General features: G+C 47.1%; 1 protein-coding gene across 1 annotated transcript in view; it reads right to left on the bottom strand.

Annotated features, from left to right (window-relative positions):
* ptprq (protein tyrosine phosphatase receptor type Q) overlaps positions 1 to 26,337 on the bottom strand; it is a gene marked incomplete at its 5' end in the record, with an annotated part of 83,413 nt that overhangs the window by 43,995 nt on the left and 13,081 nt on the right. The window contains 17 exons of the mRNA XM_080762167.1: positions 225 to 453; positions 1,502 to 1,701; positions 2,420 to 2,492; positions 7,829 to 8,051; positions 8,159 to 8,333; positions 8,589 to 8,708; positions 8,909 to 9,030; positions 9,132 to 9,287; positions 9,589 to 9,729; positions 11,467 to 11,560; positions 11,933 to 12,106; positions 12,828 to 12,905; positions 16,038 to 16,055; positions 18,114 to 18,216; positions 21,041 to 21,204; positions 21,938 to 22,420; positions 23,212 to 23,383. Of these exons, the coding sequence (XP_080618293.1) occupies positions 225 to 453; positions 1,502 to 1,701; positions 2,420 to 2,492; positions 7,829 to 8,051; positions 8,159 to 8,333; positions 8,589 to 8,708; positions 8,909 to 9,030; positions 9,132 to 9,287; positions 9,589 to 9,729; positions 11,467 to 11,560; positions 11,933 to 12,106; positions 12,828 to 12,905; positions 16,038 to 16,055; positions 18,114 to 18,216; positions 21,041 to 21,204; positions 21,938 to 22,420; positions 23,212 to 23,383 (2,725 nt within the window). The remainder of the gene's footprint in view (positions 1 to 224; positions 454 to 1,501; positions 1,702 to 2,419; positions 2,493 to 7,828; positions 8,052 to 8,158; positions 8,334 to 8,588; positions 8,709 to 8,908; positions 9,031 to 9,131; positions 9,288 to 9,588; positions 9,730 to 11,466; positions 11,561 to 11,932; positions 12,107 to 12,827; positions 12,906 to 16,037; positions 16,056 to 18,113; positions 18,217 to 21,040; positions 21,205 to 21,937; positions 22,421 to 23,211; positions 23,384 to 26,337) is intronic.

Here is a 26,337-nt window from a genome sequence, read left to right as displayed (position 1 = left end):
TGTGTGTGTGTGTGTGTGTGTGTGTGTGTGTGTGTGTGTGTGTGTGTGTGTGTGTGTGTGTGTGTGTGTGTGTGTGTGTGTGCGTGTGTGTGTGCGTGCGTGCTGTGGTTACTCAAAATGCATTTTGTGCAAGGATAACTTGATCAATGTCACGTTGATGTGGGCGTGCTCGAATTTAAGGCAGAATTTACACTCCTTTGATAAATGAGGGCCTATAAGTGTACCTGATTCTGGCATGCGGACCATGGTGGAAGCGATTTGACCCTCGCCATCGGAGGTGAAGGCAGACACTTCAAAGAGGTACGCCGTGTGGGGCCGCAGCTCATCCACTCCGACAGATATGGGTACATTCCAGGAGGTGGCGGGGGGCACAGCCGAGAGGGTGACAGGGGTAGAGGACGCCGTCACCTCTGATGGGCTCGCAGTCCCGCGGGACAGGATATCAGCTGCATCCTATAAGAGCACAATGCATGTAGCACTATATTTATAGCACTTTGTAGCAGTTCAGAATGATACAGCAAAAACGGTAACGTGTCATTGTTTTTTTTTTTTTAATAGCCAACCTGGGGAGAGCAACGGACTTGAGTTTCCCTGGTTGGACGTAGCGTGTGGAAGGAACACGTTATTCCAACCAGTTCCTTTGCCCTCCATCAGGCGCAGTTTAGAGACCAGGATTACTGCATGTTTTTTGTGAAGGTACCTACCCTAGGGGACACGGGGAGAACATGCAAACTCCACACAGAAAGGCCCTTTCGCCAACCCCGGCTCGGATATGGGCATTGATGACGCGGAGGAGAGGACACGCCGCCAGCGCCCACAGCGCGAGCGGGAATCGTAAAGTGTCATTGTTAAGACCTCCCGTTAGTCTAACATCAATCAATATTTCTATGCATGACGCAATTTATTTGTAAGAACTTCTGAGAGAAGAAAGACCCCAATAGGCAGACAAATTGAGAGATGGCGGATGAATAATTTGTAGCTTGAAAGCTAGTTGAGGCAGATATACTGTAACTGGAGTGGGGCGCACACACACGACTGTGTTGGTTATGCAACTGTGACATGTCAAGCAGCTGGTGGCTTATATTTAAGCTCACTTCATTCTGCTGTACGTGCTCCTCTTGTTGTCACATATACTGCAGCTTCATATGAGCTTCATTGTTCCATCCCACCCGAGCTGCACCACCAACAGGAGGCTCTGCTTCCCCTGTGGTTTCAGTTTTCCACTGTATCTCCCTGCTCTTAAAATGGTCTTCTAATGGGCTATATGCACACAGAATAACTCTTCCTACCTGCAGGCCACTTCCCTACTTCCTTTACAGGTGTTACCGATGATACTATAATTAAGGCTCTGTTCCACTGAGTGTGCAGTGGTTCTCAAACTATTTAATTTCAAGGACGCCCATAACTCTGAGCATAACTCTGAGAGTGTACAACTCTCAGAGTTACAGACCTGTACGGGGCCATTTGGAACCCACTCAGGACACTTTGATGCACGCCTTACGTTGCAGTGCGGCAGCGCTCCCATCATGATGTCCTCGGCGTTGAGCTCCAGCGTGCGAACCGTCTTCGCGGTCCGGGCGTGGTTGACCTTCACGGCGAACTTGGTGATGAGGCCGTTGATGCGGTGCGGGAGGAACCAGGTGACCACCACGAACGTGTGGTTGTAAGCGAACGCGGTCAGGTTGGTCACCATGCCTGGAGCTGCAGGACACGCATGTACGCACACACGTCACACACGCACACACACACACACACACACACACACACACACACACACGCATGCACGCACACACACACACACACACACACACACACACACACACACACACACACACACACACACACACACACTTTAAATGCTTTGTTTGAATCCATAAATTATATTGCAAAGGGCTTCACAATTTACACTTGATGGCACAAGGCACCTTCTCCACACAGCATTATCTCAGTTGAAACAGAGCAGGATTTGGATTGGCTTTTCTCTTCATCAAACAAACACTTACACAAGCATGCGCACACACGCGTGTGCACACACACACACACACACACACACACACACACACACACACACACACACACACCCCCACAGACACCACCATACAGCCAGCCAGGCACATAAAATACCCTATTTTCGCCCGTGCCTTACCCCTTATCCCTAAACTTCTTAGCTTTTTTAACTATTTTGAAAAACATTTCTTTAATAGTTTAAATAGTCAATCTATAAGCTCACAATGTCTCAATGTAGATCGACTAGTTGAACAATTTTAAAATCTTTTTCAAAATAGTAAAAAATGGCAAATACGTTTAGGGATAAGGGATAAGGGTGGCGCAAGATGGAGCCCATACTCTAGTCTATACAGAACACATGATATGCAACATGTGACATTATCACTATGTATAGCTATGGATGGATACCCACGGGCCTCCGCCGTCTTGAAGTACAAAGACTTGCTGAACGATCCCTTCCTTCCAGCATGACTTTGAGCTGCTACCTAGAGGAGAGGGAGGGGGGGGGTGAAAAGAAAAGAGAAGAGTTGGAGGGTGAGAGAAAAGGAACACATGGACAGGGGAGAGGATTAGGGGAGGGGTAACCTTGCGTTACCAGGCTTTCCACCTCAGAGGAAAGCCTGGTCTGTGTCACACAACTTGCTGTGTGAACCTCAAACCGGTCTGGAGCGGATGATAATTACCGTTACTGTTGTCATTGTTTTGTAGTCATCAGGCAGGAACCATCAATATGGAACTTCCTTTCCCTCAAACCAATAACAATAAAAGCTCTCGTAGCCTGCGGCTTTTATTGAGACAAATCGGTTTGAGGAAAAGGAAGTTCCAGATTGATGGTTCCTGCCTGATGACTACAAAACAATGACTACAACATGACAAAACGATATCATCCTCTCCCGAACGGATCATAAACCCGAAAAGGAATTCTGCCTATGCGGAGGAGGTAGCAGTGTTGATTTTGCATATTTTACAAATTTATTTAGTTTTAGTCATACTTTAGTCACCTGAAATGTTTTAGTGTCAGTCTAGTTTTAGTCGACTAAATATCATACGATTTTAGTCGACTAAATCTACAGTCGATTTTGTCAACAAAAATGAGGGCCTTGATGGCGTAATGGCAGATTTTACACTTAGATGGTTGCATGCTGAAAATTGTGTGTGAGCTTGTACATCTGCTATCAGAGCACAACAAACATAAAACGATCTCTTTCCACTAGTCCCTCCCCAACATTTTAGTGAAGTTTTAATTTGTTGACGTAATTTTCAGTATATTTAGTCATAGCTTTAGTTTGTATTCTGTTCTTATTTAGTTTCTGTCAGTGAAAAAAGGTAGTCGACAAAATCAACAAGGCAGGAAGAGCAGAGAGGTATTACTTCGTATTATTAATTCATGGCACAGTCATAAGATCCATTGTGTTTGCCTGTAGCTCCACTAGGTGTTGATGAGAACATGAACAACACATGCAGTGAGTGCTGATCAATAAGATAACTACACCAATACTACAGTAGCCTTTTACACAGGGTCCAGTGTGGTTGTGTAACATTACCTGTGTCATAAAGCTGACATACACTACGGGTGGCTAACCTACTACAACTGATAAAGATAGCACAGACATGTATTGTATACTCAACTGCAGGTACACTTAAAAGAAAAACAAAGGATAGTTAATCCATATTACTTTAGGTGGCTAAGTGGGCATGCATGCTTCGCAATGTATGGTTCCGGTTTTAGTACCCAGCATTGGCTGGGATATTCTTATTCTTTCAGATACACATACTTATTTATTACATACAGTCCTTATACAGTCCTTAATACAGAAATATTTCTATCACATACAGGTATGTGGGCACGGCCATGCAACCTCACGTTGTAGAATAATGCCCTGCACCTTCAATAATGTCCTTAAATATGTATAATGCATAGTACACAGCGGCATTATGCTCACGCACCTTATACATACAGTATATATATAGCGCCTATATAGGCTATATATAGCCGAGAAAAGCACGGCTGAATTCTTTGTTTTGATTAGCCGTTCCAATATCGTGGTTAAAAAGCACGACTAGAAATCTGTTTCATCAGCTTTCTAGCCGTTCTTTTTAACCATCGAAATGACCTGTTAAATAATAATATAATCCAGAGCACACTGCAGCTCACTCTAACATCTCATAATGACCAGATACGCTGCACAGTGTTTTGTCCCAAATGAGCTGCCGTGAAAAGGTAGACTAGACTAAGACCCAGCGTGCACCCCTCACATGCTCTGAGCTGCGGTGGGCTCTGGATGTTGTTAAAATACAGTAGTGCATACTGTACCCACGTGTATCTGTGAGGACAAATAATTGCTTGTTTGCCTGCTTGAACATTTTGAGTAGGCTACATTTAGCTCATTCGTAGAATTACATTGCAACAATGTGCAGTATTAATAAATGTAACTGCTAAGTACTGTAGAAGTTTGATGGAACCACGCATTGACAAGTCTAAGTCTAAGGTAACATGATACACACACACAGGCATGCATGCGCACACACAAATGCAGTACACACATAATCATTGTTTGTCTCCTCACATAATGTCCCGCTCTATGAAGGTCACGCAGGTTAATGAATTCTGAAAACTAATAAGCGTGATCACATTCAAGCTCAACGACAACAGACAGTGGAAAGAGCCATGGGTGATCCATAGATCTGTTTACCTGATCAATAATTCAATCAGAATCAATTATTCAGCCAGATCAAGAGAATAGAGTCTCGTCACATGGAATCTGCTTCACTCTGGAGCACACACATCAGTGTTAAGAGCAGTATGCTGTATGTGACTGTGCTCTTTAAAAAAAAGAAAAAGAAAAGTATGTACAGAATGTATGACTATGTTTGTGTTTGTTTGTGCTTTCATTTATTTATTTATGTACCTGTGTCGCTGTGTGTGCACTGTGCACGTAACCTTGGGGTCATACCTGGGTCTCCCACGTGGAAAGTCAACATCTTAACCACTAAGCCAAAGGGATACCACCATGGCTCGGGGGAGATATTAGACTTTGGAGGCCATCAGGCTGAGGTTGTGAGCCACTCTGCTACACTCACCCCCCCTTTGACCTCCTCCCACGGGGAAACCCGATCCAGGTCACGGCACCATTCTAACACCCGGGAATCGTACCCGGGTCTCCCACGTGGAAAGCCAACACCTTAAGTTCTTAACCACTAAGCCAAAGGGACATGCACTCTGCTACATACGTGTGTATGGCAGAAACCTTGTATCTACAGAATGTCATCTTCTTACACACAATAGTAGCAAAAATAGCAGATCTACAAGCTTGCAATAATGCAATGCATTGCCATGCAAATCGTTGTGAGCTTGTAGATCTACTATTTTCACTATTTTACTTTTAAATGTTTTGCCTGTAATGAAATGTTCAAATTAGGGACACCAGATACCAAGAAGATTAACAAGCTATTAGTCTTGCATAGCCAGACAACTATTCCACAATTTCTGAATGCTATACTGTGTAGACTCTACACAGTATAGTATCTACACTGTAGAGTGACAGTCTGGAACTACCTCCTGAAATCCGAGCAAGGAAGCTGGCATTTCCATTCACGGAAATATATTTTAAAATATCTTTTTATGTTTGTTTATTTATTTTTTTAATATTTTTTAATTTCTGCTAAGCAGAAAGCTATAATATATGCTATGCTTAGACGATTTAGATTTTCATTAAGATCATTTGCGCTCCTGTAAAGACAAATGGGAAGTGGGGAGGCTTTACTTCTGCTTTATCGCTTGCTCATCATCAGAGCTTCCGTGATGGAGACTGAATGTATGATGTGACGGAAGCATGTGAAAAGTGCAAGAGGCAACAGTCTGGCCACGCAAGACTAACAAGTTATTAACAAGAGGTTATGATTAAACTACACTGGATCCATAGTTGTTTTGTTTTGTTTCCTGAACAGTAGCAGTTAAGGTTTCTGCCCAACAGTGATGATATGTATTACCGGTATGTCTATAGAGCGTCGCAACGTTCAGAACGATGAGTGGCCCAGGAAATGATTCTCCATTCATTTTCTCCATAGGCTTTTCAAAAAGTATTTATATAAAGACGTTTACGCCGCGGACAAAGCCAACTCGGATCGTGACAAATCATGACAACAAACACAATATTTTGTGCCGATTAAATAAATTGAAAGAAGAAAATAAAGGCAGGATACAACACTATTTGTTTTGTTTTTCTTCTTACTAATTATTTGATCGGCCCAAAACATTGTAATTATTGTCATGATTTATCACGATCTGAGTTGGCTTTGTCCGCGGCGTAACCGTAATACTTTTTGAAAAGCCTATGGAGAAAATTAATGGAAAATCATTTCCTGGGCCACTCGTCGTTCTGAAAGGGGGCGGGACTGCGACACTCTATAGTGTATGTGTATTGTGTACACGTCACCTGTACGTCATACGTAGAGCCTGGACTGAGGTTATATAGCGGAATATTCGCTTCAGCGATTCACTATGGGAGCGCTCCCTCTGAGCGCGAGACACAGAATAATTATTAATAAACTCACATTCTACTAGTCGAATGGGCCTTTGCGACATGCCGTATTCCGTCACCTCCCCGGGTATAACCGGCGAAATACGCGCATGCGCACTAATTCGATTTTCTTCTGCTCGTGAGACACAAGCTTTCATATCACTGAGATCCTTTTTCCGATATTGGTTAAATAAAACAATTAATCTCAATAAGGACGGGTCTGCAATTCGACCTGTACCGCGAGGTTCCTTTATCGGTGATCTCACCTCGGTGATATAAGCTCACGAATTTAAGACTTCTATCGCTAAGTAAGTACTCGCTGTGTAAGCTAAAACTGCTTAGCCTGTTAGCTGCTGTATAAGCCTTTGTTAGCTAGTTAGCCCCGCTGTGAAAGCATAGCTTCTAGCCTGTTAGCTGCTGTACAAGCATAGCCTTTGTTAGCTAGTTAGCCCCGCTGTGAAAGCGATAGCTTCTAGCCTGTTAGCTGCTGTATAAGCCTAGCCTTTGTTAACTAGTTAGCCCCGCTGCATAAGCGATAGCTTCTAGCCTTTTTGTTCGGGTTGCTGTATAAGCCATACACTGTCTCGTGCTGCACAAGCCGTGTCGTTTATCTCCGTTGCTGTACCTATTAGCTGCTAGTGTACTGTAACCACAGCAGCATGTCTGAACGGAGTTGTTCTAGAGCTTCAGCCCGCCGCTATCAAGGCGACAAGTACCCGATGCAACAAAAGACATGTAAGAACCGCTCTTGCGGCAACTCCATGTCCGGATGGGACCAGCACAACTTGTGCGCCTACTGTCTGGGCCTCGACCACGCAGAAGAGGCCCTAGATTTTCCGGATAAATGTCTTAAGTGCGCGAACATGGACAAACGCAACCTTTGGCGCCGTTTGACCCGTGTACGGAAGTTATACGAGTCCCCCGAGCGCGACAACGACGAAAACTATGATGACTTCGAGGAACGTCTGCTCGAAGACTCACAAGATGGATGCCGTGCAGGCCCCGCCACGGTAAATAACACACGGCCTAGCCATAGTCCCTCGTGTGTACCAATGAGCTCAGGGATCCCCTTACCCTCTGCTGATTATAATAATAATGACCAGAAAGATGTTTTCATCAGGCAAGGCGCCAGGCCCCGCTCCACTGCGTCGGCCACGGTAAGTAGGCCTCCACCAGACGAAGTAGCCTCCACGTCTAGACCCTCTGAGTCCCAGGGGGCCCCAGTAGCGATGGCCAAGACCCCCCCAGTCTTTGACATGGACAAGGACTTCCCGCCCTTGACCCACGGCCCACGTACCGACCATGAATGGGACGGAGACGGGGACGAAGGCGACGACATGGAGACCGGCCTTCCCTCCTACCAACACTATAGAGTGCTGGACCAGGTCCACGACTCCGACTACGACGACGACGACGACGTCATTGTTGAGGAGGAATATGTTGATGTGGACGGAGAGCAGCGGGCCGAGGACCCTCCGGCCGTCGACGCCCAAGCAGCTGCTATGGCGGCCGAACAGGCAGCCCCTGCTGGACAGGAAGTGGCGCCCGTGCAGGGCGCCATCGCACCACCAGAGGCCAATCCACCTACAGCCGAGCTGCGTAAGCGAGAGACCGAGCTGCTGGATCTATACAGAACAGCAGCGGTCAGGTGCGGGCGAGACTGGCCCAAAGAGGACCCTGGCCTGCCGCCAGAGGACGGCTGGCAATGCCGCAGAGTCGTGCGGACCGAGCCTCCACCTAAAGACTCGCTGCCGCTCGCCGGAGGTTTTAAAAGTGTACTGACCCACACCTGGGCCGAACCTGCCTCTGACGCCAAGAAACAGCGCCGTCGGGGGCTGGCCCTAGACACCGAGCTCGCCAACGAGGTGGGCTTGCTAGGACTCCCAAAAATAGACAGGGCCACCGCAGGGTACCTGGTGAACCCTCACAGCCCTCACTACTTCCCCATGGATAGGGACCCGGTTTTCCCTGACAAGAAAGACAAGGACGCCTCGCTAGCTCTCAACCGCCTCTACGACAACATGGTGACCATTGCCAAGTCAGCCAACGCAGGGGCCCTACTGCAGGGCTCCCTATCGATGCTCTTGGCCGAGGCGGGTGCAGCTCCCACTCCGGACCAACTGGCCGAGGCCCAACGCCTCGTCGATGAGATCATAGAGCTCACACTGACCGTCACGGAGGCTGTTGGACGAGGCATGGCCAACGCAGTCCAACAAGAAAGAGTGAGATGGCTGGACGTGTTTCCAATTCCAAACCCAGGTGACGTCCGCTCTGTAATGCTTAGAGGGTCCATTACCCATGAGGGCCTGTTCCACGACGCTCTAAACAAGCTCATCGCCTCCGGAGAGGAGCAGAAACGGCAAGCCGAAGCGGGGAGCCACCTCCCCCGCCCGGGTAGACCTGCTCAGTCAGCCCCGCCTCCTCCTGCTCGCCAGCCTGCCGAGAGGCACAGCCGTCAGGCCTGGAGAGTCCGCAATGAGCGTCCGTCCTCCCGCCCCCCCCCCTTCACGGGGAGAGGGGAGGGGTCACGTGCATTCAACCAGACCCGTGGAAGACAGCGAACGCCTCGTGGAGACGACCGCCGCCGCCAGAACTCCCCATCACGCAGAGGCGGATTCAGGGGACGTGGACGCGGGCGTGGCCGCAATAAATAGCAGGCCTGGCCCTGCCTCGGGGGGCCGCAGAGGGCCAGCCCCCCAGCACCCCTGGTTCTGGGTTTGAATCCGTCGGGAGTGGTCTCGGACCTCGCCGGCGGACCACCTCCAAAGAGGTTAAAATTGTGCTCACACCGGATCGCAGTAGACGACGTTGGTGTTCAGAGTGTACACAATTTCCACACTGTGAAATATTCTGTAAATGTACAAGAATGTCATATTGCAAAATGTTCTGTGGATGTTTTTTCTGTAATAAAATATTGCAAAATAAAAAACAAACAAAAAACCCAAATACAAACCCGAACCCAGAGGGTCATGAACCCACCTTCAAGAGAGCCACTGCGGCTCTCGGGAAGTGTGGGGGGACGTGTCAACAAAGTGACAGGTCACAGCCTCAGACCTGTCACTTGCTGGCACCGTCACGGCCAAATTTTCCAGGATTGGTCGCCCCCGCCACCAGAGGGCGCCATTGCACCATCAATGAGCGCCAGGCCGGTGGCGGAGAATTCTGTGTCATCTCACAAGGTGAGTCAGGCCGCTGCCAGCCCCTGTCCAACAGGGGGCAGCATAGTACCACAGAAAAATTCTCCAGTAGTTATAGAGAATCCACTAGCTCTACATTTAGAACAGTGGAAACAGATTGGTGCATCTCCGTGGGTGCTGCGCACCATCGCCCGCGGATACAAGCTACAGTTTGCAATGAGACCACCCGTGTTCGAGAAGATTGTTATGTCACACGCGAGTGGTCAGGCGGCGGATGTACTACGATCGGAGATAGTCTCTTTGGTAAACAAGAGAGCCATCAGGGAGATTCCCACGAACGAGAGCAAGATGGGTTTTTATTCAAGATACTTTCTCGTACCAAAAAAGGGGGGGGGGCTAAGGCCTATCCTAGACCTCCGTGCTCTCAATCGACACATGAAAACTTTCCGCTTCAAGATGCTGACAGCGGACTCGCTAGTGCGTTCTCTGCGCCAGGGCGACTGGTACACCAGCGTGGATTTAAAAGACGCCTATTTTCACATCCCTATCTATCCACCGCACAGGAAGTTTCTGCGCTTCGGTTTCGAGGGGAAGCTATACGAGTACATGGTGCTGCCGTTCGGGATGTCCCTCTCTCCCAGGGTTTTCGTGAAATGCACACAAGCCGCCATCGCTCCACTGAGACGGCGGGGGGTCCGCATCGCAACCTACATAGACGATTGGCTGATCTGCGCGAGCTCACCACCGGAGACGCTGTCCCACACTCAACTAGTGGTGAGTCTCCTATCTTCTCTGGGTTTCAGCATAAATCACGTGAAAAGCATTTTAGTGCCTGCACGGATAATAGACTATATAGGCATAACACTGAACTCTCTCTCTTTCACGGCCAGGCTGAGTCAAGAGAGAGTCAAGTCATTCCGTGCATGTTTGACTCTTTTCAGAACAGGTCACAAGGTTGCGTTTGGAACTTGTCTGAGGATGGCGGGCCTCATGGCCTCGGCCATCTCCCTGGTACGCCTAGGCAGGTTATATATGAGACCGTTTCAGGCATGGCTGAGATCTCTGCGGATCCCCAGCAGTCAGCGACACAGACGGGTCCTAGTGACAGCGGAATGTGTGCTGGCTCTGAAATGGTGGAATGGTCAAAATGTCCTAACAGAGGGCGTCCCCATGGGGATAGTCCTCTCCAGAAAGGTGGTCACTACGGACGCGAGTCTATCGGGGTGGGGTGCCACCCTCGATGGGAGGACGGCCAGGGGGACATGGGACGCCGGCCTCCGAACCGCCCACATAAACTATTTGGAGTTAATGGCGGTTCTACTAGCTCTACACCGTTTCAAGCGGTTTCTACGTGGTTGCCACGTGCTGATACGCACGGACAACACTACGACGATGTACTACATCAACAAACAGGGCGGACTCAGGTCACGCCAGCTGCACATGCTAGCACGCCAGCTGATTTTGTGGTGCGACGAGCACCTCCTCTCGATCAGGGCATGTCACGTCCCAGGTCTCCTGAATGCAGGGGCCGACCTGCTATCCAGGGGTCCGCTCAGGTATGCGAACTGGTCTCTACATCCCGCGGTAGCGGCACAGGTTTGGGACAGGTTCGGGACTCCCGAGGTGGACTTGTTCGCCTCAACAGAGGACACGAAATGTCCCCTGTTCTTCTCTATCGGGGGGGAGGCACCTCTAGGCTTGGATGCTCTAGCTCACGGGTGGCCTCGGTCTCTGCTATATGCGTTCCCCCCACTGTCCCTGATCCTTCCCACGCTAAACAGGGTGAGGACTCAGGGCCTGACCTTGATCCTGATCGCTCCGTCATGGGGGTCGTGGAGGTCGGAGATAACTCCGCTCCTGTACGACCGCCCTTGGCAGCTCCCGCTGCGGGCGGACCTGCTCACTCAAGTGAGACACGAAATATTCCATCCCCAACCGCACGCGCTGGACCTGTGGGCCTGGCCCGTGAGAGGTTGAATCTGCAGGATGAGGGCCTACCTCCTAACGTCATAGCGACTATTCAGGGAGCTAGGGCCCAGTCGACCAGAAAACAGTACGATGTAGCCTGGCGGGTCTTCGAACGGTGGTGTTTGAAGAGGCCTGGGCAAGTAGTCCCGTACCTGGCCTCGGTGAAGGAAGTTCTGACCTTCCTTCAGGAGTTCTTGGACGACGGAAAATCCTTCTCCACGGTGAAGGTCAATCTGGCAGCCATTTCGTCCTGTCACATAGGTATTGAGGGGAAGACCTTGGGTGAATACCCCCTAGTACGTCGCTTCATGAAGGGCGCGAACAGGGCACGTCCGGTCTCTCGGTCTATGGCTCCGCCATGGGACATATCTCTGGTTCTGGACGCTCTTATGGGGGCGCCGTTTGAACCTCTGGAGTTGGTGGAGCTAAAGTTCCTATCGCTCAAGACCGCTCTGTTGATCGCGCTGACGACCGCTAAGCGGGTTAGTGACATGCATGCCTTATCTGTAAGTGCGGACTGCATGTTCTTCAGTGTAGATGGACTTAGGGTGACGGTGAAACCGAACCCAGCCTTTGTGCCTAAGAATTTTCTCGCTCGGAGTGTTCCTGTTGATCTGGGGTCGTTCCATCCACCTCCTCATGCGGGGGAGGAGGATAGGAAGTTACACTCTTTATGCCCAGTGAGGGCGTTACGGATATACATGCAGAAAACAGCTCCCTTGAGGCAGGGTAGCCAGCTGTTTGTGGCATGGGGCGCTGGGGCGATAGGTAAACCTGTCACGAAGGTGCGGCTTTCCCGGTGGATTGTGGAAGCCATTCAACTGGCCTATGCTAGTACGGGTACACCCCCGCCGGATGGCCTGAGGGCACACTCCACGAGGGGTGTGGCGGCATCCTGGGCGTTGTTCAAGGGTGTCTCGATGCAGGACGTCTGTACGGCGGCGAGCTGGTCGTCCCCGTCGACGTTTGCGAGGTTTTATAACCTGGACGTAGCAGAGCCGGCTCTGGCTCATGCTGTCCTTGGTGTCGCGTCTGCACGCGGCGGTTCGCATAGGTAGGCCCTGGTTCAGGTAACTTAGGTTAGCCCAGAGCCTGGGGCATAGGTTTAGGCCCTGGAGCCATGAGGTGGTCCAAGACCATCAGCCCAGTTAGCCCTGAGGTGCTCTAGACGGCCTTTGGGCTGTCTGCGCCTCACTAGGTAGGGACATGGCCAGCGGGTCGGTGACCCGGGTGGCCTTCGTCTGCCTGTCTTCCCGAATCCTGGTTGTGGTCACTGTGTCAGGGACGCAGGTGGCCACGGAGGTATACCTGTCGGATGGGTGTGTCACGTCAGTGATATGGTGAAGGGAGTTTATGAAGTCTCCCATAGTGAATCGCTGAAGCGAATATTCCGCTATATAACTGGAGGTTACGCAGTAACCGTGGTTATATTAGGGATATGAGTGAAGCGATTCACCAAGATACCCTTCTAGCTTGTTACGGCAGAAGGAAAATGTTCACCGAATTAGTGCGCATGCGCGTATTTCGCCGGTTATACCCGGGGAGGTGACGGAATACGGCATGTCGCAAAGGCCCATTCGACTAGTAGAATGTGAGTTTATTAATAATTATTCTGTGTCTCGCGCTCAGAGGGAGCGCTCCCATAGTGAATCGCTTCACTCATATCCCTAATATAACCACGGTTACTGCGTAACCTCCAGTTATTGAGGAGAGTCTCCGGTATGTCTATAGTGTATGTGTATTGTGTACATGTTACCTGTACGTCATACGTAGAGCCTGGACTGAGGTTATTGAGGAGAGTCTCCGGAAGGTCATCAGTGGAAGCCACCTCATGGTAGGCCGACTCAAGGTAAGGACACACCTCCATGTACCTAAAAGAATACAAAGTTATTCAGCCGTTATAAGCCTTCTTCCGTAAAGAAGACCTGGCGCCACCTTCTTGTCCCTTGAAGACTACTAAATAATATATATAATTATATATTGTAATTTCTACGACAATTCTAGGAATGTCTTCTAAATCCCTCTGTTTCTATGTCAGTGGTTCTCAAACATTTTCATGTCAAGGACCCCCAAAATGTATTCCAATGTAATCGGCCGCCGACCCCCATTTGAAAATATGTTGTTCCAGTGACCCTTCCCCCAGAAGCAAAGATTTGAGTTAAAACGTTTGCTCTGAAAGAATATATATTCTAAGATTTGAACTTGGCTTACCGATAACAAACTTTCATTGCATCTTGGTAAAACACAATCCATTCTTTTTTGGTCTAACCATTCCCTTAGTAGGTTAATGTAAATGATTTCAAGGTCAGAGTTGACGACATATTAATCTCCATCAAAGAAGAGGTTACATATCTGGGCTGTATCCTGGACAATAAACTGGCAGGTGAGGGCATGACAACAAGAGCGATCAAAAGAGTAAATCAAAGGACAAGATTCTTGGGCAGAATCTCTTCCTTTGTTAAATTAACAGGAGGGCTCTCAGGACATTAGCTGCAGCTCTTATTCAGCCCTTGTTTGACTATGCATGCACCTCCTGGTTCTCTAACATCTCAATGGCACAAAAAACTAAGCTCCAGACCTCCCAAAACAAACTAATCTGACTTATGCCTAGGGCCCATGACCCACCTTTTTGTAACACATTTTGATAGCTGGCTCTGGGTAGAAGACAGAGTCAAGCAATTGAAAATGCATGGGACTGACTTTAAAAATTGTAAATGCAGATCCATCAGTGTCCATTTACTTTACTGATTACCTAAAAAAGGTGAGCAACTCCCAGACACAACACTAGAGGGAGTGTGAATAATGATCTGGTGCCACCCACTTTTAGAACAAATATGGGTAAATTCACCTTCCACAACACTGCCACTCAGGTGTGGAATGCCTTGCCCCCTCAAAACTAGCAACTCCCCCCCCCCTCCCCCTTCCAATTCATTTCTATTCCAATCTGTACATAGATTTAATGTTGTTATTGTTATTGTGAATGGACCCGAATGGAAACAAGGCCGCAAGGTCTTTCTTCGGTGCTGTCCGTTTGGACCAAATGTGCTTTACTGTACCCTGTACCGTTTGCATCTTATTGTCTAATAAAATTATCAATCAATCAATCAATCAATTGGTTAGGGATTTATTACACAGCTTGGTTGAATGCTTGATTCTGATTGGTCAATCGCTGAATTCAGCGGTGTGTTATTTCTTGATAATGACCACTCCACTCTATAGAGGGTATATGCGTGTGACATCATCATACCCGGAAGTAATAACTACTTTCTGGCTTTGACAGCCCATACAGTACATCCAAACAGAAAAGTCCTATCTGATTGCATTAAATGACGTTAAACAATGTTAAACTAACTTTGCCACTCGATTTGCCACTCACTTTATGCATGCGCATACCCTTTATAACAGGCTGCTGTCTAATCAAAGCCTCAGAGCACCTGCTGCGCTGTTTGGAGTTTCCAACATGACAGCCATGTAAACAAACAAAAAAACATTTGAAGCGAGAAATAGACGATACCATTTGATCAATTCACTGCCTTGTTTTCTGAGGTGACTGTTCTGCAGCTGGGCAGACGGTCAGCACGGCGATACTTTCAAATCATTACCGTAAGCATAGTCTCACGTAGCCAGACAACTATTCCACAATCTCCGAATGCTATATAGAGTCTGGAACTACACCTGAAATCTGAGTAAGGAATCTGCCATTTCCGTTAACGAAAATATATTTTAAAATATTTTATTTTTTAATTTCCTTTTCTGCTAAGCAGCAAGCTGTATATGCTTAGATGATTTATATTTATATTAGGATACATTTGCACAACTGTAAAGATGAAACGGAAGTGGTGTGACTACCGTCACTAAGGGGAGGAGACTAACGTAAGCAAGGAAATACCTTGTTTTGTTGTTAGTTTTGGCTCAATTCATTCATTTTTCATAAAGTAGCCATGTAATAAGCAGGATAATGTATGGCATGGCAGTAGTTGTTTAAAAATAATGCCCTTCAGGATGATTAAACATCCATATTTTTCAATAACTACCGCCTCGTCATCCCTTGCATATTTGTTTTTAAATCAAAGACAATTATCTAGTCTGGTGACCATGCAGTGTGAGAAACTGCAGTGAAGGGTACATGTGGATTCCAGATGTGATCCAGGGGCCATCATCAGTTGCCCATCACTGAATCGACTATAGGCTTATTGAAGACATGAAGTTACATAACACGCCAAGGCATCTGATTAGATTTAGGTCCAAGAACGCACGTATGCACACATGCACGCACGCACGCACTAAAAAACTGACTATACGTGAGGTTACCTGATGATATATGCATCTATAGAGCTGGTTTCACCTGCAGGCATCGTCCAGGCGAGCAGGATACCATTGGAGCCCACTCTCTCTCCTATTATACCTGATGGAGAACCAAGTTCTGGAGGAGAGGAGAGGAGAGGAGAGGAGAGGAGAGGAGAGGAGAGGAGAGGAGAGGAGAGGAGAGGAGAGGAGAGGAGAGGAGAGGAGAGGAGAGGAGACTCTTGATTACCATCTGTTACAGAGAATATCTGAATTTAATGCATTAATCAAGCGTACTCAAGCACATAATACATGCAGTGTGACTATACTAGTGTCATTGCTTGAAATTAGTGTACAGTATACTGTATATGAGAACAATCCCCTATAGAGAAACTCATACAGTAATAATATAACTTGTATTTGTATAGCATTTTGCAAAACAGGACAAAAACTGTAGCAACAGTGCTGTCAAAAGAATAGCATCGCTGTCTCTCGGTGGACTGGTCCTGGTGTGCGTGTGCGTGTGCGTGCGTGTGCGTGTGTGTGTGTGTGTGTGTGTGTGTGTGTGTGTGTGTGTGTGTGTGTGTGTGTGTGTGTGTGTGTGAGAAAGAGAGAGAGAGAGAGAGAGAGAGAGTCTCTGATGAATAAGGCCTCACACAGCAGTGGCATTTGACTGACATTCACTACAGGCCCATTCATTCTGCGCGGTTCAAAAGCTCAGGCTAATGTTACAGAAGAAGAATGACACAGGGAAGGGGCTCGCTATGTAAGAGGAACTAACACAGTGTGTGTGTGTGTGTGTGTGTGTGTGTGTGTGTGTGTGTGTGTGTGTGTGTGTGTGTGTGTGTGTGTGTGTGTGTGTGTGTGTGTGTGCGTGCGCGGGTGTGCGCGTGTGTGCATGTGTGCAAAACAAAGATGCTACACAATAATATAATCAGTTACTTTAAGTGCGTAGTTCCCCTTTCACACTGGATTAGGGACACCTTGTACTGTGTAAAACTGGAGAAGATTAGACTCTCCTTAAATGGTTCTTCTGATAAGTTTGGGAGGATGTGGGGTCCATTCTTTCAATTCATTCAGAAATTGAATCTCTGTTTGAGGATGTGTGAGGTCTGCTGGACTTTTGATTTAAAAGTATACTGTGATTGGACTGCTGTGATGTAACGCGGATTATGGATGTATCGTACTTGTAATTGTTTGTCGGATGTCTTGTGTTGTTTTGTCTGTTTTATCTGCCTTTTATTTTTTCAACTCTTATTGATCCTGTATTTAAGGCTTGTTTGTTTTGTTTTCTGTTGTCCTTTTTCTTTGGGGTGAAAATTTAATGTATTTATTCTTCTACATTATACTTGTGGGGTTTATTAAGAGAAGCTGTTAATGCCACCATTTATTGTTTTTCAACATTTTACAAACATTTGGGAAAATATAAATTCACAGTGTGTGTGTGCGTGCATGTGAGTCTGTTCATGTGTGTCCCACATAGCTCGCAAACCGTCCAACCGATCGACCATGGGACCTGAATGGAAAGTCAAGTCGGATTGGCGATTGTGCATCTGTGTCTGTTTATCTCCATCTGTCTCCCTCCCGCTGTGTACCCTTTTATGTGGACATCATAGTACTCACTGATGTCATGTACAGGCCTCCAAGTACTATGGTAATGGATATACTGTAGCACTTGTGCTACGCTAAACACTGCCCCCACTTCTATCACCAAACACGACGGCACTCCGCGTGCCTCCACGCCCCTCGCCCGGCATTGATCTGTGCTATGCCATCAATGTAGGCTTCTTTCAGCACCTTCAATGGGCTTGCATATTTTGATTGACTTTATTCTCTCCTATACTGCCCCTAGCATCGCACCGCAAATTCCTTCGTCTGATTGGCTACGCCTGATCACGTGACACGCGCGTCCATGCAGTGCAATGCATGTTGGGTTATAGTATAGGTGCATGATGGGAAGACTTTTGCAGTGTCGCTGCTATTACCTACTGTAATGTTCTGTTTTTTAGTGAAACACCAATGTGCATGTTTATTTAATTACATTTTAATTTGCGTTAGCTAGTAAACATAAATGTATAAACACATTTGTGAGTTTACACTGTGTGTGTGTGTGTGTGTGTGTGTGTGTGTGTGTGTGTGTGTGTGTGTGTGTGTGTGTGTGTGTGTGTGTGTGTGTGTGTGTGTGTGTGTGTCTCACCAGTGTCTATGATGCGGCTGACAGCGGGGCTTTGGTTGGACGAGGAGATGGCGGTGATGTCAACAGTGAACCGTGTCCCTGGACTAACACTGACCACATCGGCCTGGGAGATACACACACACACACACACACACACACACACACACACACACACACACACACACACACACACACACACACACACACACACACACACACACACACACACACACACACACACACACACAGGATTAAATACCATGAATCTGTATAAGGCACCAAACTCACCACTGATGCTGAAGTCCGCCTAAATCTGCCTACTGTAGCATTGACACATCTGCAGCAGTTTCTTGAAATACTGTATCACAGCCATATATACACAGATTGGATTAGATTACGGTAGATGCTTGTATGATAAACCGTTGCAAGACAGAAAAAGCCCCATATGTTAGATATGTACAGAAAAGGCAAAAATAACAATAACAAAGCAAAACCTTCACAGACTATAGGCCTTTGATGGCACAAAACTGTTCTCAAAGTGCACCGTATACGGCACAGAGTACCATGCAGTGGTTATGGAGGGGGCGGCCAGATGATGTATTGCTTTGTGAAATGAATAACATATTGAAATAGCATAATGTTAGCATATGTATGGTTCCACAATGCTGTGGTACAATAACAGAAGGTATTGTCTTTCCTACAGCTAGAACATTCTCCTGAACATTTTAGCTGCCCCGCCCCCACAGATTGTCCTTCTAATACCTGAGGTGCCTTTTTTTTAACATTTTTTATTATTGTTTTTATTAAAAAAATAATGAAATGAATGCAAAAAAGGTGACCCCTTTTTGGCAGCAAAAATGAATATCAAATATCTAAATACCTGAATCAAGTAACGTAAAAAAAACGTTCACAAAACCTCAGTAGACGATAAAATGACCAAAGGTTTTTTGGAAAGTGAAATATCCCCTTAAGCATGAGAAGCAGCATGAGGAATGGAGCTGGAGGAGGTCCTGGATGGACAGCAATGCTATGCTACCTGCAGCTACAGTACCTAGTATAGTTATGTGTTTTAGTTCGATGGTGGAAACAAGGCTACAGTCTAAAAGCCCCACCACCAGCTGCCACAAGAGGTCGTGCTGCTCCTCACTCCCGTGGCAGTTGTTTCATCATCATATTTAATTTGGGACCAAAAACGTTGGAATGTTGGGCCAATAAAGTGTCATGGCAATATGCCCAAACGATTATGAAACATCTTGTGTACAGAGGTGACATTTTGGCCTGTGGCCAGGCCACTCAAATCAATAGGGTTTTATCGTCCGGGGAGCATGAATGCAGGTAGTTTTCGAGACAAGTGTTGGAGTAGACCGACGGGCAGACTGACATCGCCTACCTTATACTATACAGCCCCACAAACACAGATAATGAGATGTTTCACATACCATAGCTGTAGGCATATATTAAATTATAGCATTTCCATTTTAAAATATATTTTGGGGTACATTTAAAAAAAAAACATCGTTGAAACATGCAAAAAAAATATACTATTGTAAATGCCCAGTGTGGGTATTTTCCTATAGCCTGGCTGGTAAGCCAGACTAATATCCCCCTGTCCACCGCAGGCAATTGTTTTTTGCCAATGGCAGATTCGTTTCAGGCTAATTTTCCTACATCTCAGACAGAAGTAGGACTGACAACATACTGTATCATTCCTCTCGGATTGACAGCACAGAGGTGTACAAGTATGCAAGATAAGAGTGTATAGTTTGACCCCTGAGCGTGTAGTGTACGCATGCACACATAATCAGCATTTATGTTCTGCACATTCGTGTGTAGAATCCACATGCATGAATGAATCAGCCGGATGGGTCTATAGAAGGCTTACCTGTGAGTGCACCTGTCCCAAGCAGAGTGTAAGGAGCAGCGTGAGAGAAAAGGCCACGCTGGCCATAGCTGGCGGGCCGTGGCAGTAGCAGCGTTAGCTCTGGTTAAGACACAGCAGGCTGCGCTTATAGAGGCCTGATGTCCATTAGATGCAGGTGCATCCAGTGTTGCTCGCTGCAGCAGAGGGGTTATAGCGGCAGGCGACTAACGGGGTAATCCACAGAGTTGAAAAAGAAAAGTGAGTCCAATAGCTAGCAGGCTAGTGAGGTTAGCCTGAGGTCAATCACAGGGTTAGTAGTTTAGTGATGGTATGTGCTGGTCTTGCGGTATTCCACAGGTTAGCTGTTAGCTGACGAGGGCCAGAGAATGGCAGGGTGTGAGGGTTCCTGCCTTAGCACAAGGCTAACTCTCTCCCTCCCAGGCCAGCTCTCTCTCTCCCTCTTTCTCCCTCTTTCTCTCACTCTAGGGAGACCTGCTTAAGCAAATGAATGATTCAGGGTTGCGCTCACAAAGCCTACCTAATAAATAATGAGCTCTATTACTCAACTGTGTATGTGTGTGTGTGTGTGTGTGTGTGTGTGTGTGTGTGTGTGTGCGTGCGTGCCTGCGTGCTGTGTTGTGAGTGTGTAAGGTAGGTGTGTAAGGTTACATTTGAGGGGGGGTATCTGACACCTGGCAGCCAGGGAGAGCTGGTATGAGGCGGGGTTTTGCAGAACGGGGGAAGCTCTGTGTGTGTGTGTGTGTGTGTGTGTGTGTGTGTGTGTGTGTGTGTGTGTGTGTGTGTGTGTGTGTGTGTGTGTGTGTGTGTGTGTGTGTGTGTGTGTGTTTGTGTGTGTGAGTGAATTTGGTACCATAACTCAGTCAAAGAAAGCAGACATCTACAGTAGCAGATCTACCGTCCGTCCTCCCTTCACTAGCTCTCGATAATAACTCAGTCATGGTATGACACTGCACATAAATTACATTACTTATAACGTCTGTGTCTTTTCTCGTTTCCATCTGCTACAGCGTGGCCATTTTGAGGCCGAGTTATGATTCCACTGACTCAGACACACACGTATGTATACCTGGATGTGTCCGTCGTGTGTCGGGTACACCGTGACATTTCCTTGGTCAGGCAGCAGGCTGACCCGGTAGCGATCCACGCACCCTCCCGACGACCGCTCCCAGCGCAGCGAGAACGCATGCGTGGACACGTTGACCACACGCACTCCCTGCACGCGATTTGGCACTCATGGGGGACACACAAGTGACAGAGAGAGAGACAAAGAGGGAGGTGGGGGGAGTGAGAGAAAAGAGGGGGGGTGGGGGTGGACAAAGTTTCTTTCTGTAATTCAATGAAGAGACATTCATGGTGAGTGAGTTAATGGGGTGTTGAGCAGCCGGGCCCTTCTGTGCAAGAGCATCCTTGGTCAGGCAGCAGGCTGAGGTTAGCAAGGAATATCACCTCGAATACTATAGCCATGTTTTGTATGGAGAGTATAGGCTGCTGCCATCAGGAAGGAGATATGGTTTTTCCAGCAGCATACAATAAGGTCAGACCGAAGAGGTCCTTTGTCCATCAGTCGACGGAGGCCAGGACTAGACTGAGCTGTGGACATTGCTCTTGCCTTCATGTTTTTATGTATGTAATTTTATTTTCATTTCTGTGTTATGTCAAATGTGCCCGTATATGTGTTGCATACAAGGCTGCTGGGTTGCAAGACAAATTTCAGTGTGAACATACTTATATTCATATAAGTACTTTATAAGTTTATATCATATCATATCATATCATATCATATCATATCATATCATAACGTTGCTGTCGGGAGGAAACCACCTAACTCCATTTTTGAGATTATTTTATTACATACTATTACATACATTATTAACATGTTGTAGTTAGCGGTGGTAAGTGGTTTCTCCCCGACAGACAGCAGAGGTATCATATCAGACAGACAGCAGAGGTATCATATCTCTACCTGTGGTGACGGTGAGGAAAGCGGGGCTGCCCGTCTCCGCCCCTCTCACCCTCTCGGCGCTCACGTTGTAGCCGCAGCCGTCCCGTAATCCCGTAACCACGGCGACGCGTCCCTCCCGGGGTACGGTGACCGTGCGCCCCCCCTGGGGCACGGTGACCGTGCGTCCCCCCTGGGGTACGGTGACCGTGCGCCCCCCCTGGGGTACGGTGACCGTGCGCCTCCCCTGGGGCACGGTGACCGTGCGTCCCCCCTGGGGTACGGTGATGCGCCCCCCCTGGGGTACGGTGACCGGGCGCCCCCCCTGGGGTACGGTGACCGTGCGCCCCCCCTGGGGTACGGCGACCGTGCGAGTGACCGAAGAATCACCGGCGGCCATCACGGTGACTCTGTGGAAGTGGAAGTGTCCCTTGGCGCCGTCCCAGCCCACGGTGAAGGACGACGTGTTGGCGTGCAGCAGACGGAGGGCACACACTCCTGCAGGGCCTGGACAAACAAAACCCATTACCAGTGGTGGGGAAAAGTAGCAATACTGCAATGTAGAAATGCTCCTGTTACAAGTAAAAGGTCCGAAATTCAAAATGTACTTGAGTGAAAGTACAAAGATATCAAAATGTACTTAAAAAGTTTTGTAATAGGCTTAATAATCAAAATCTACAAAGTAACTAGTAATAAAGTACAATATTTGCCTCCGAGATGTAGTGGAGTAGAAGTAGTAAAAGTATTGGAAATTGGAAATACTCAAGAAAAAGTACAAATACCTCAAAATTGCACTTAAGTGCAGTACTAAATTTACTTAGTTACTTTCCACCACTGGCCTGGGCAGAGAAAAGCGCACCTCGTTGTGCATTCAGGACACATATTTCCTCCCTGCTTCCATTTGGCTGTTTGGTGTCTTGTTATGAATGTCAATCAAGGTGGGGGAGCAATGTTCTGATCAGAAGAGAGAAGCACCCTTCAAAACCAACTAATCAGCCATTGCCATTATCTGATGACCTCCGCATGGAATGAATGCTGAGCCCACACACTGCTAGAGTCTCTCTCTCTCTCTCTCTCTCTCTCTCTCTCTCTCTCTCTCTCTCACAGACACACACTCTTTCTCTCTATCTCTCTGTGGGTCTCTCTCTCTCTATCTCTCTCTCTCTCTCTCTCTCTGCTGCAACTGATAAGTAGGCCTACATTTTCAGAAATGGCGTTTACCACCGTCTGTGTGTGTGTGCGTGCGTGCGTGCGTGCGTGCGTGCGTGCGTGCGTGCGTGCGTGCGTGCGTTCCTTACGTGTGTAGAACTCTCTATGGACTGCTTGACTGGCGTCTGAAGCCAGCATGCTGCAGATGCTGAGTTGATAGGCTGAGCCAGGGACCAGGTCCCTGATCTCATAACTGGTCCCGTGCACAACCAGCACCTCCAGCCACCACCGCCTGTCCTCTGCCAGCAGGCCACACACCAGCTGAGAACAATTAACGCACGCAGACACAGACACACACACACACACACACACACACACACACACACACACACACGTATTACTACAGTATACTTGTGAGTGAGTACGTCAAAGTTTTAGGACAACATTGAAAATTGCTGAAGAAGAATGGCAGAAACATTTACATTGCTGATCTAAAAGCTTTTAGATTGGCTATTTTGTTTTTTTACATCTGGTTGTGTGGATTTGAACACTGCCCACACACACACACACACACACACACACACACACACACACGTGTGTACGAGCACGCACGCATGCAGATCAGTATTTATTATTCATTAGATGAATAACTGTACTGGGGTGCTGTCACTGAAAACATTTGAAATAATATTAATAATAATAATTATTCATTACTACAGTATGTTCGCTGTTCATGTTTTCATGTACAAACTTATCTTCAACTGGGATTTCAGATAATGCTTCATAGATTGTGTGTAGAACGTTTCATGCAAATCGCTCAAAGATCCAGGCAGAAAATCAGGTATACCGGTTCAAAAATGGTGGAATATCTGAGGGCGGAGCTTACTGGTCAAAGTGACAGTGTTGAGTCAAAGAACATGTGGAAACAAGTGCCATGACTTTTGGCCGAAGGAGGCATGAGTTATGCCTGATCAAAGGTTTAATTAAAAAAAACAAATGCCATAGCATATGACGCTGCATACATACAGTATGTATTATGGGCCACTGGTTGACAACCACTGGTTGACAACCACTGATGTACACTACTAGAATTTCGCCCCCCTTCGGGGGGCTCAATCCTAGTGTCGTTGCAGCGCAATATGGGAAGAAGGAAATTGCGTTGACAGAGTTGACAGACTCCACTTCATGTTTCAGCTGTGTTTTTAAACTCAGTAGTGTGCCCTGCACATGTAGTAACGGATGGGTTATAAATTATTATAATAACAGAAAGTGTTTTTTATTTCTCATAAATACGCAAACATGGTGAAACAACTACAGTCACAGAGAGCAGTGCCAAGGTAGCTGCTGCCTGCTAACGATGCAAACAACAGCCTTGCCTGTCGTGTGTGTGTGTGTGGGGGGGGGGGGGGGGGGGGGGGGGATAGCACTATTTTTTGACATTTTACTGTGTCATAAATATTTACATCTGTAGCCTATATTGTGATTACATTTGACCGTACATTTGACTCTTGTGTTATATTCTTGTGAAATATTCAGTAAAGTATTGTGGTGAAATATTCACCCCAAGTTGATAAGATATGCAGAGAATATAATACCAAGAAGCCCCAGTTTGAAATGCATTAGGCCACAGACCCCCATTTGATACCATTTGCTCTCTGGGAAAATCAGGGTCCATTTGGTTCCATTTGTATGCTGTTGGAGTATGATGACTGTGCTAACAGTATTATCATAAAATATGTCTCAGTTTGAAGATTCAAAAAAACATATTTCATATGTGTGAGCTTGTAAAGGAACGTTCAACCTAGAGACAGTGTTGCCAAGTCTGATCATTATAAGCTACTTTGGACTTGTTTATCTATTGGTAGTCCTTGACATGGAAATGTTTGAGTTCCACTGCTCTGAAACAACATTAGACAACAAAGTTTGACAGTCAACACTATAATTGATTATTTTAAGACTAATTTCCGGACCATTTTTGATTTACCTACTTTGAACTGGCCTATTAACATTTTTATAGACCTGGTTGCTTGTTTCACTCTCACATCCACGATATGTGGCAACCCTGGTCCCTGGTTTGTTTTGCGTGTGGATGTTTTTTGTGTTGCTTTAGCATCTTTAGCACAGTAGCTATCAGAGGCTGCAGTCATGTGGAAGCAGGAGGGAAAAAGGAAAAAAGACGAAAACACACAGCATTGCGCGGCCGCAGATCTGCCCTTAAACGGCAGATCTGTCGTTTTATGGATCATAGAACGAACGTATGCTGTTAGCTTGTTGCCCCCCCCCCCTCCTCCCTCTCTCTCTCTCTCTCTCTCTCTCTGACGTTCTCTCTCTCTCGCTCGCGCGCGTTACTCTAACACGTCTTTCTGTCTTTCTCTCTCTCTCTCTCTCTCTCTCTGTCAGAAAGCGTTCTCAGTTTACTCACAGCACCGTCACTCCTGTCAGTTATTTCGTCGTGTATTGGTAGCCTATATGAGCCCAATATTGGCGTTACGCATTTCACTTGAATAATGTTGTGTGCGCACGTGCGCACGCTGAGAAAGACAGTTATTTAACTGAAAATTATAACGTGCTGCGCTGTCTCGCCGCCGTATAGCCATTCCTGTGTGTGTGTGTGTGTGTGTGTGTATGTGTGTGTGTGTGCGCGTGTGCGCAAGACAGACGTGCGTGTGTGTGCAGGCTGAGAGCTGCTGACTGTGATTGACGTGTGAGCTGGATAAATCAGTGAGAGTTGGAAAAAGCGCACGCAGAGCCAACTCGCAGGCAGTGCCTCAGGCCAGATGCCTGAGAATCGGCACAGGATTCTCTGGGTCACCAGTGTTGGTGTGACACACACGGCTTCCACATTTAGCTTCATACTGGGTGAAAGTGGCGTTCCAAAAATTATTTTTCCCCTCGGAATTCTTATTCACAATGAGATGGAGTTGAGGTGTTTGTGTTTGCTTGCTGGAGCTATAATTAATGTATTTGCATTAAATGTCCACTCGCGCATCGAAGTAAAAAGCAAGATGGCCGATTGTGAGAGTGAAAAGTAGCTGTGGGGGCGGGCCTGGAGGGCCTATGAGAACACGGAGAAGTGTTGCCAGGTTTGCGAATTGTAAGCGAGTTGTAGTGTGTGTAAATAGCGTGGTTGTGGCCTTGTTTCTGCCCGTTTCTGCCCCTGTTGGGGCAACAGAACATGTCGACCAGTTTTGTTAACCGCTTTTGGTCAGGTGACCAACTCCACAAATGTTAAATTAGATACAGTACATTATTAAAACATCTTCTGCTTGTGTTTT

This window comes from Protomyctophum bolini, assembly GCF_963924005.1.
Source record: "Protomyctophum bolini genome assembly, chromosome: 4".
In the NCBI taxonomy this organism is placed as follows: Eukaryota; Metazoa; Chordata; class Actinopteri; order Myctophiformes; family Myctophidae; genus Protomyctophum; species Protomyctophum bolini.
The sequence above is the reverse complement of the archived record's forward strand: the minus strand, read 5'-3'. Positions and strand labels throughout refer to the sequence as shown.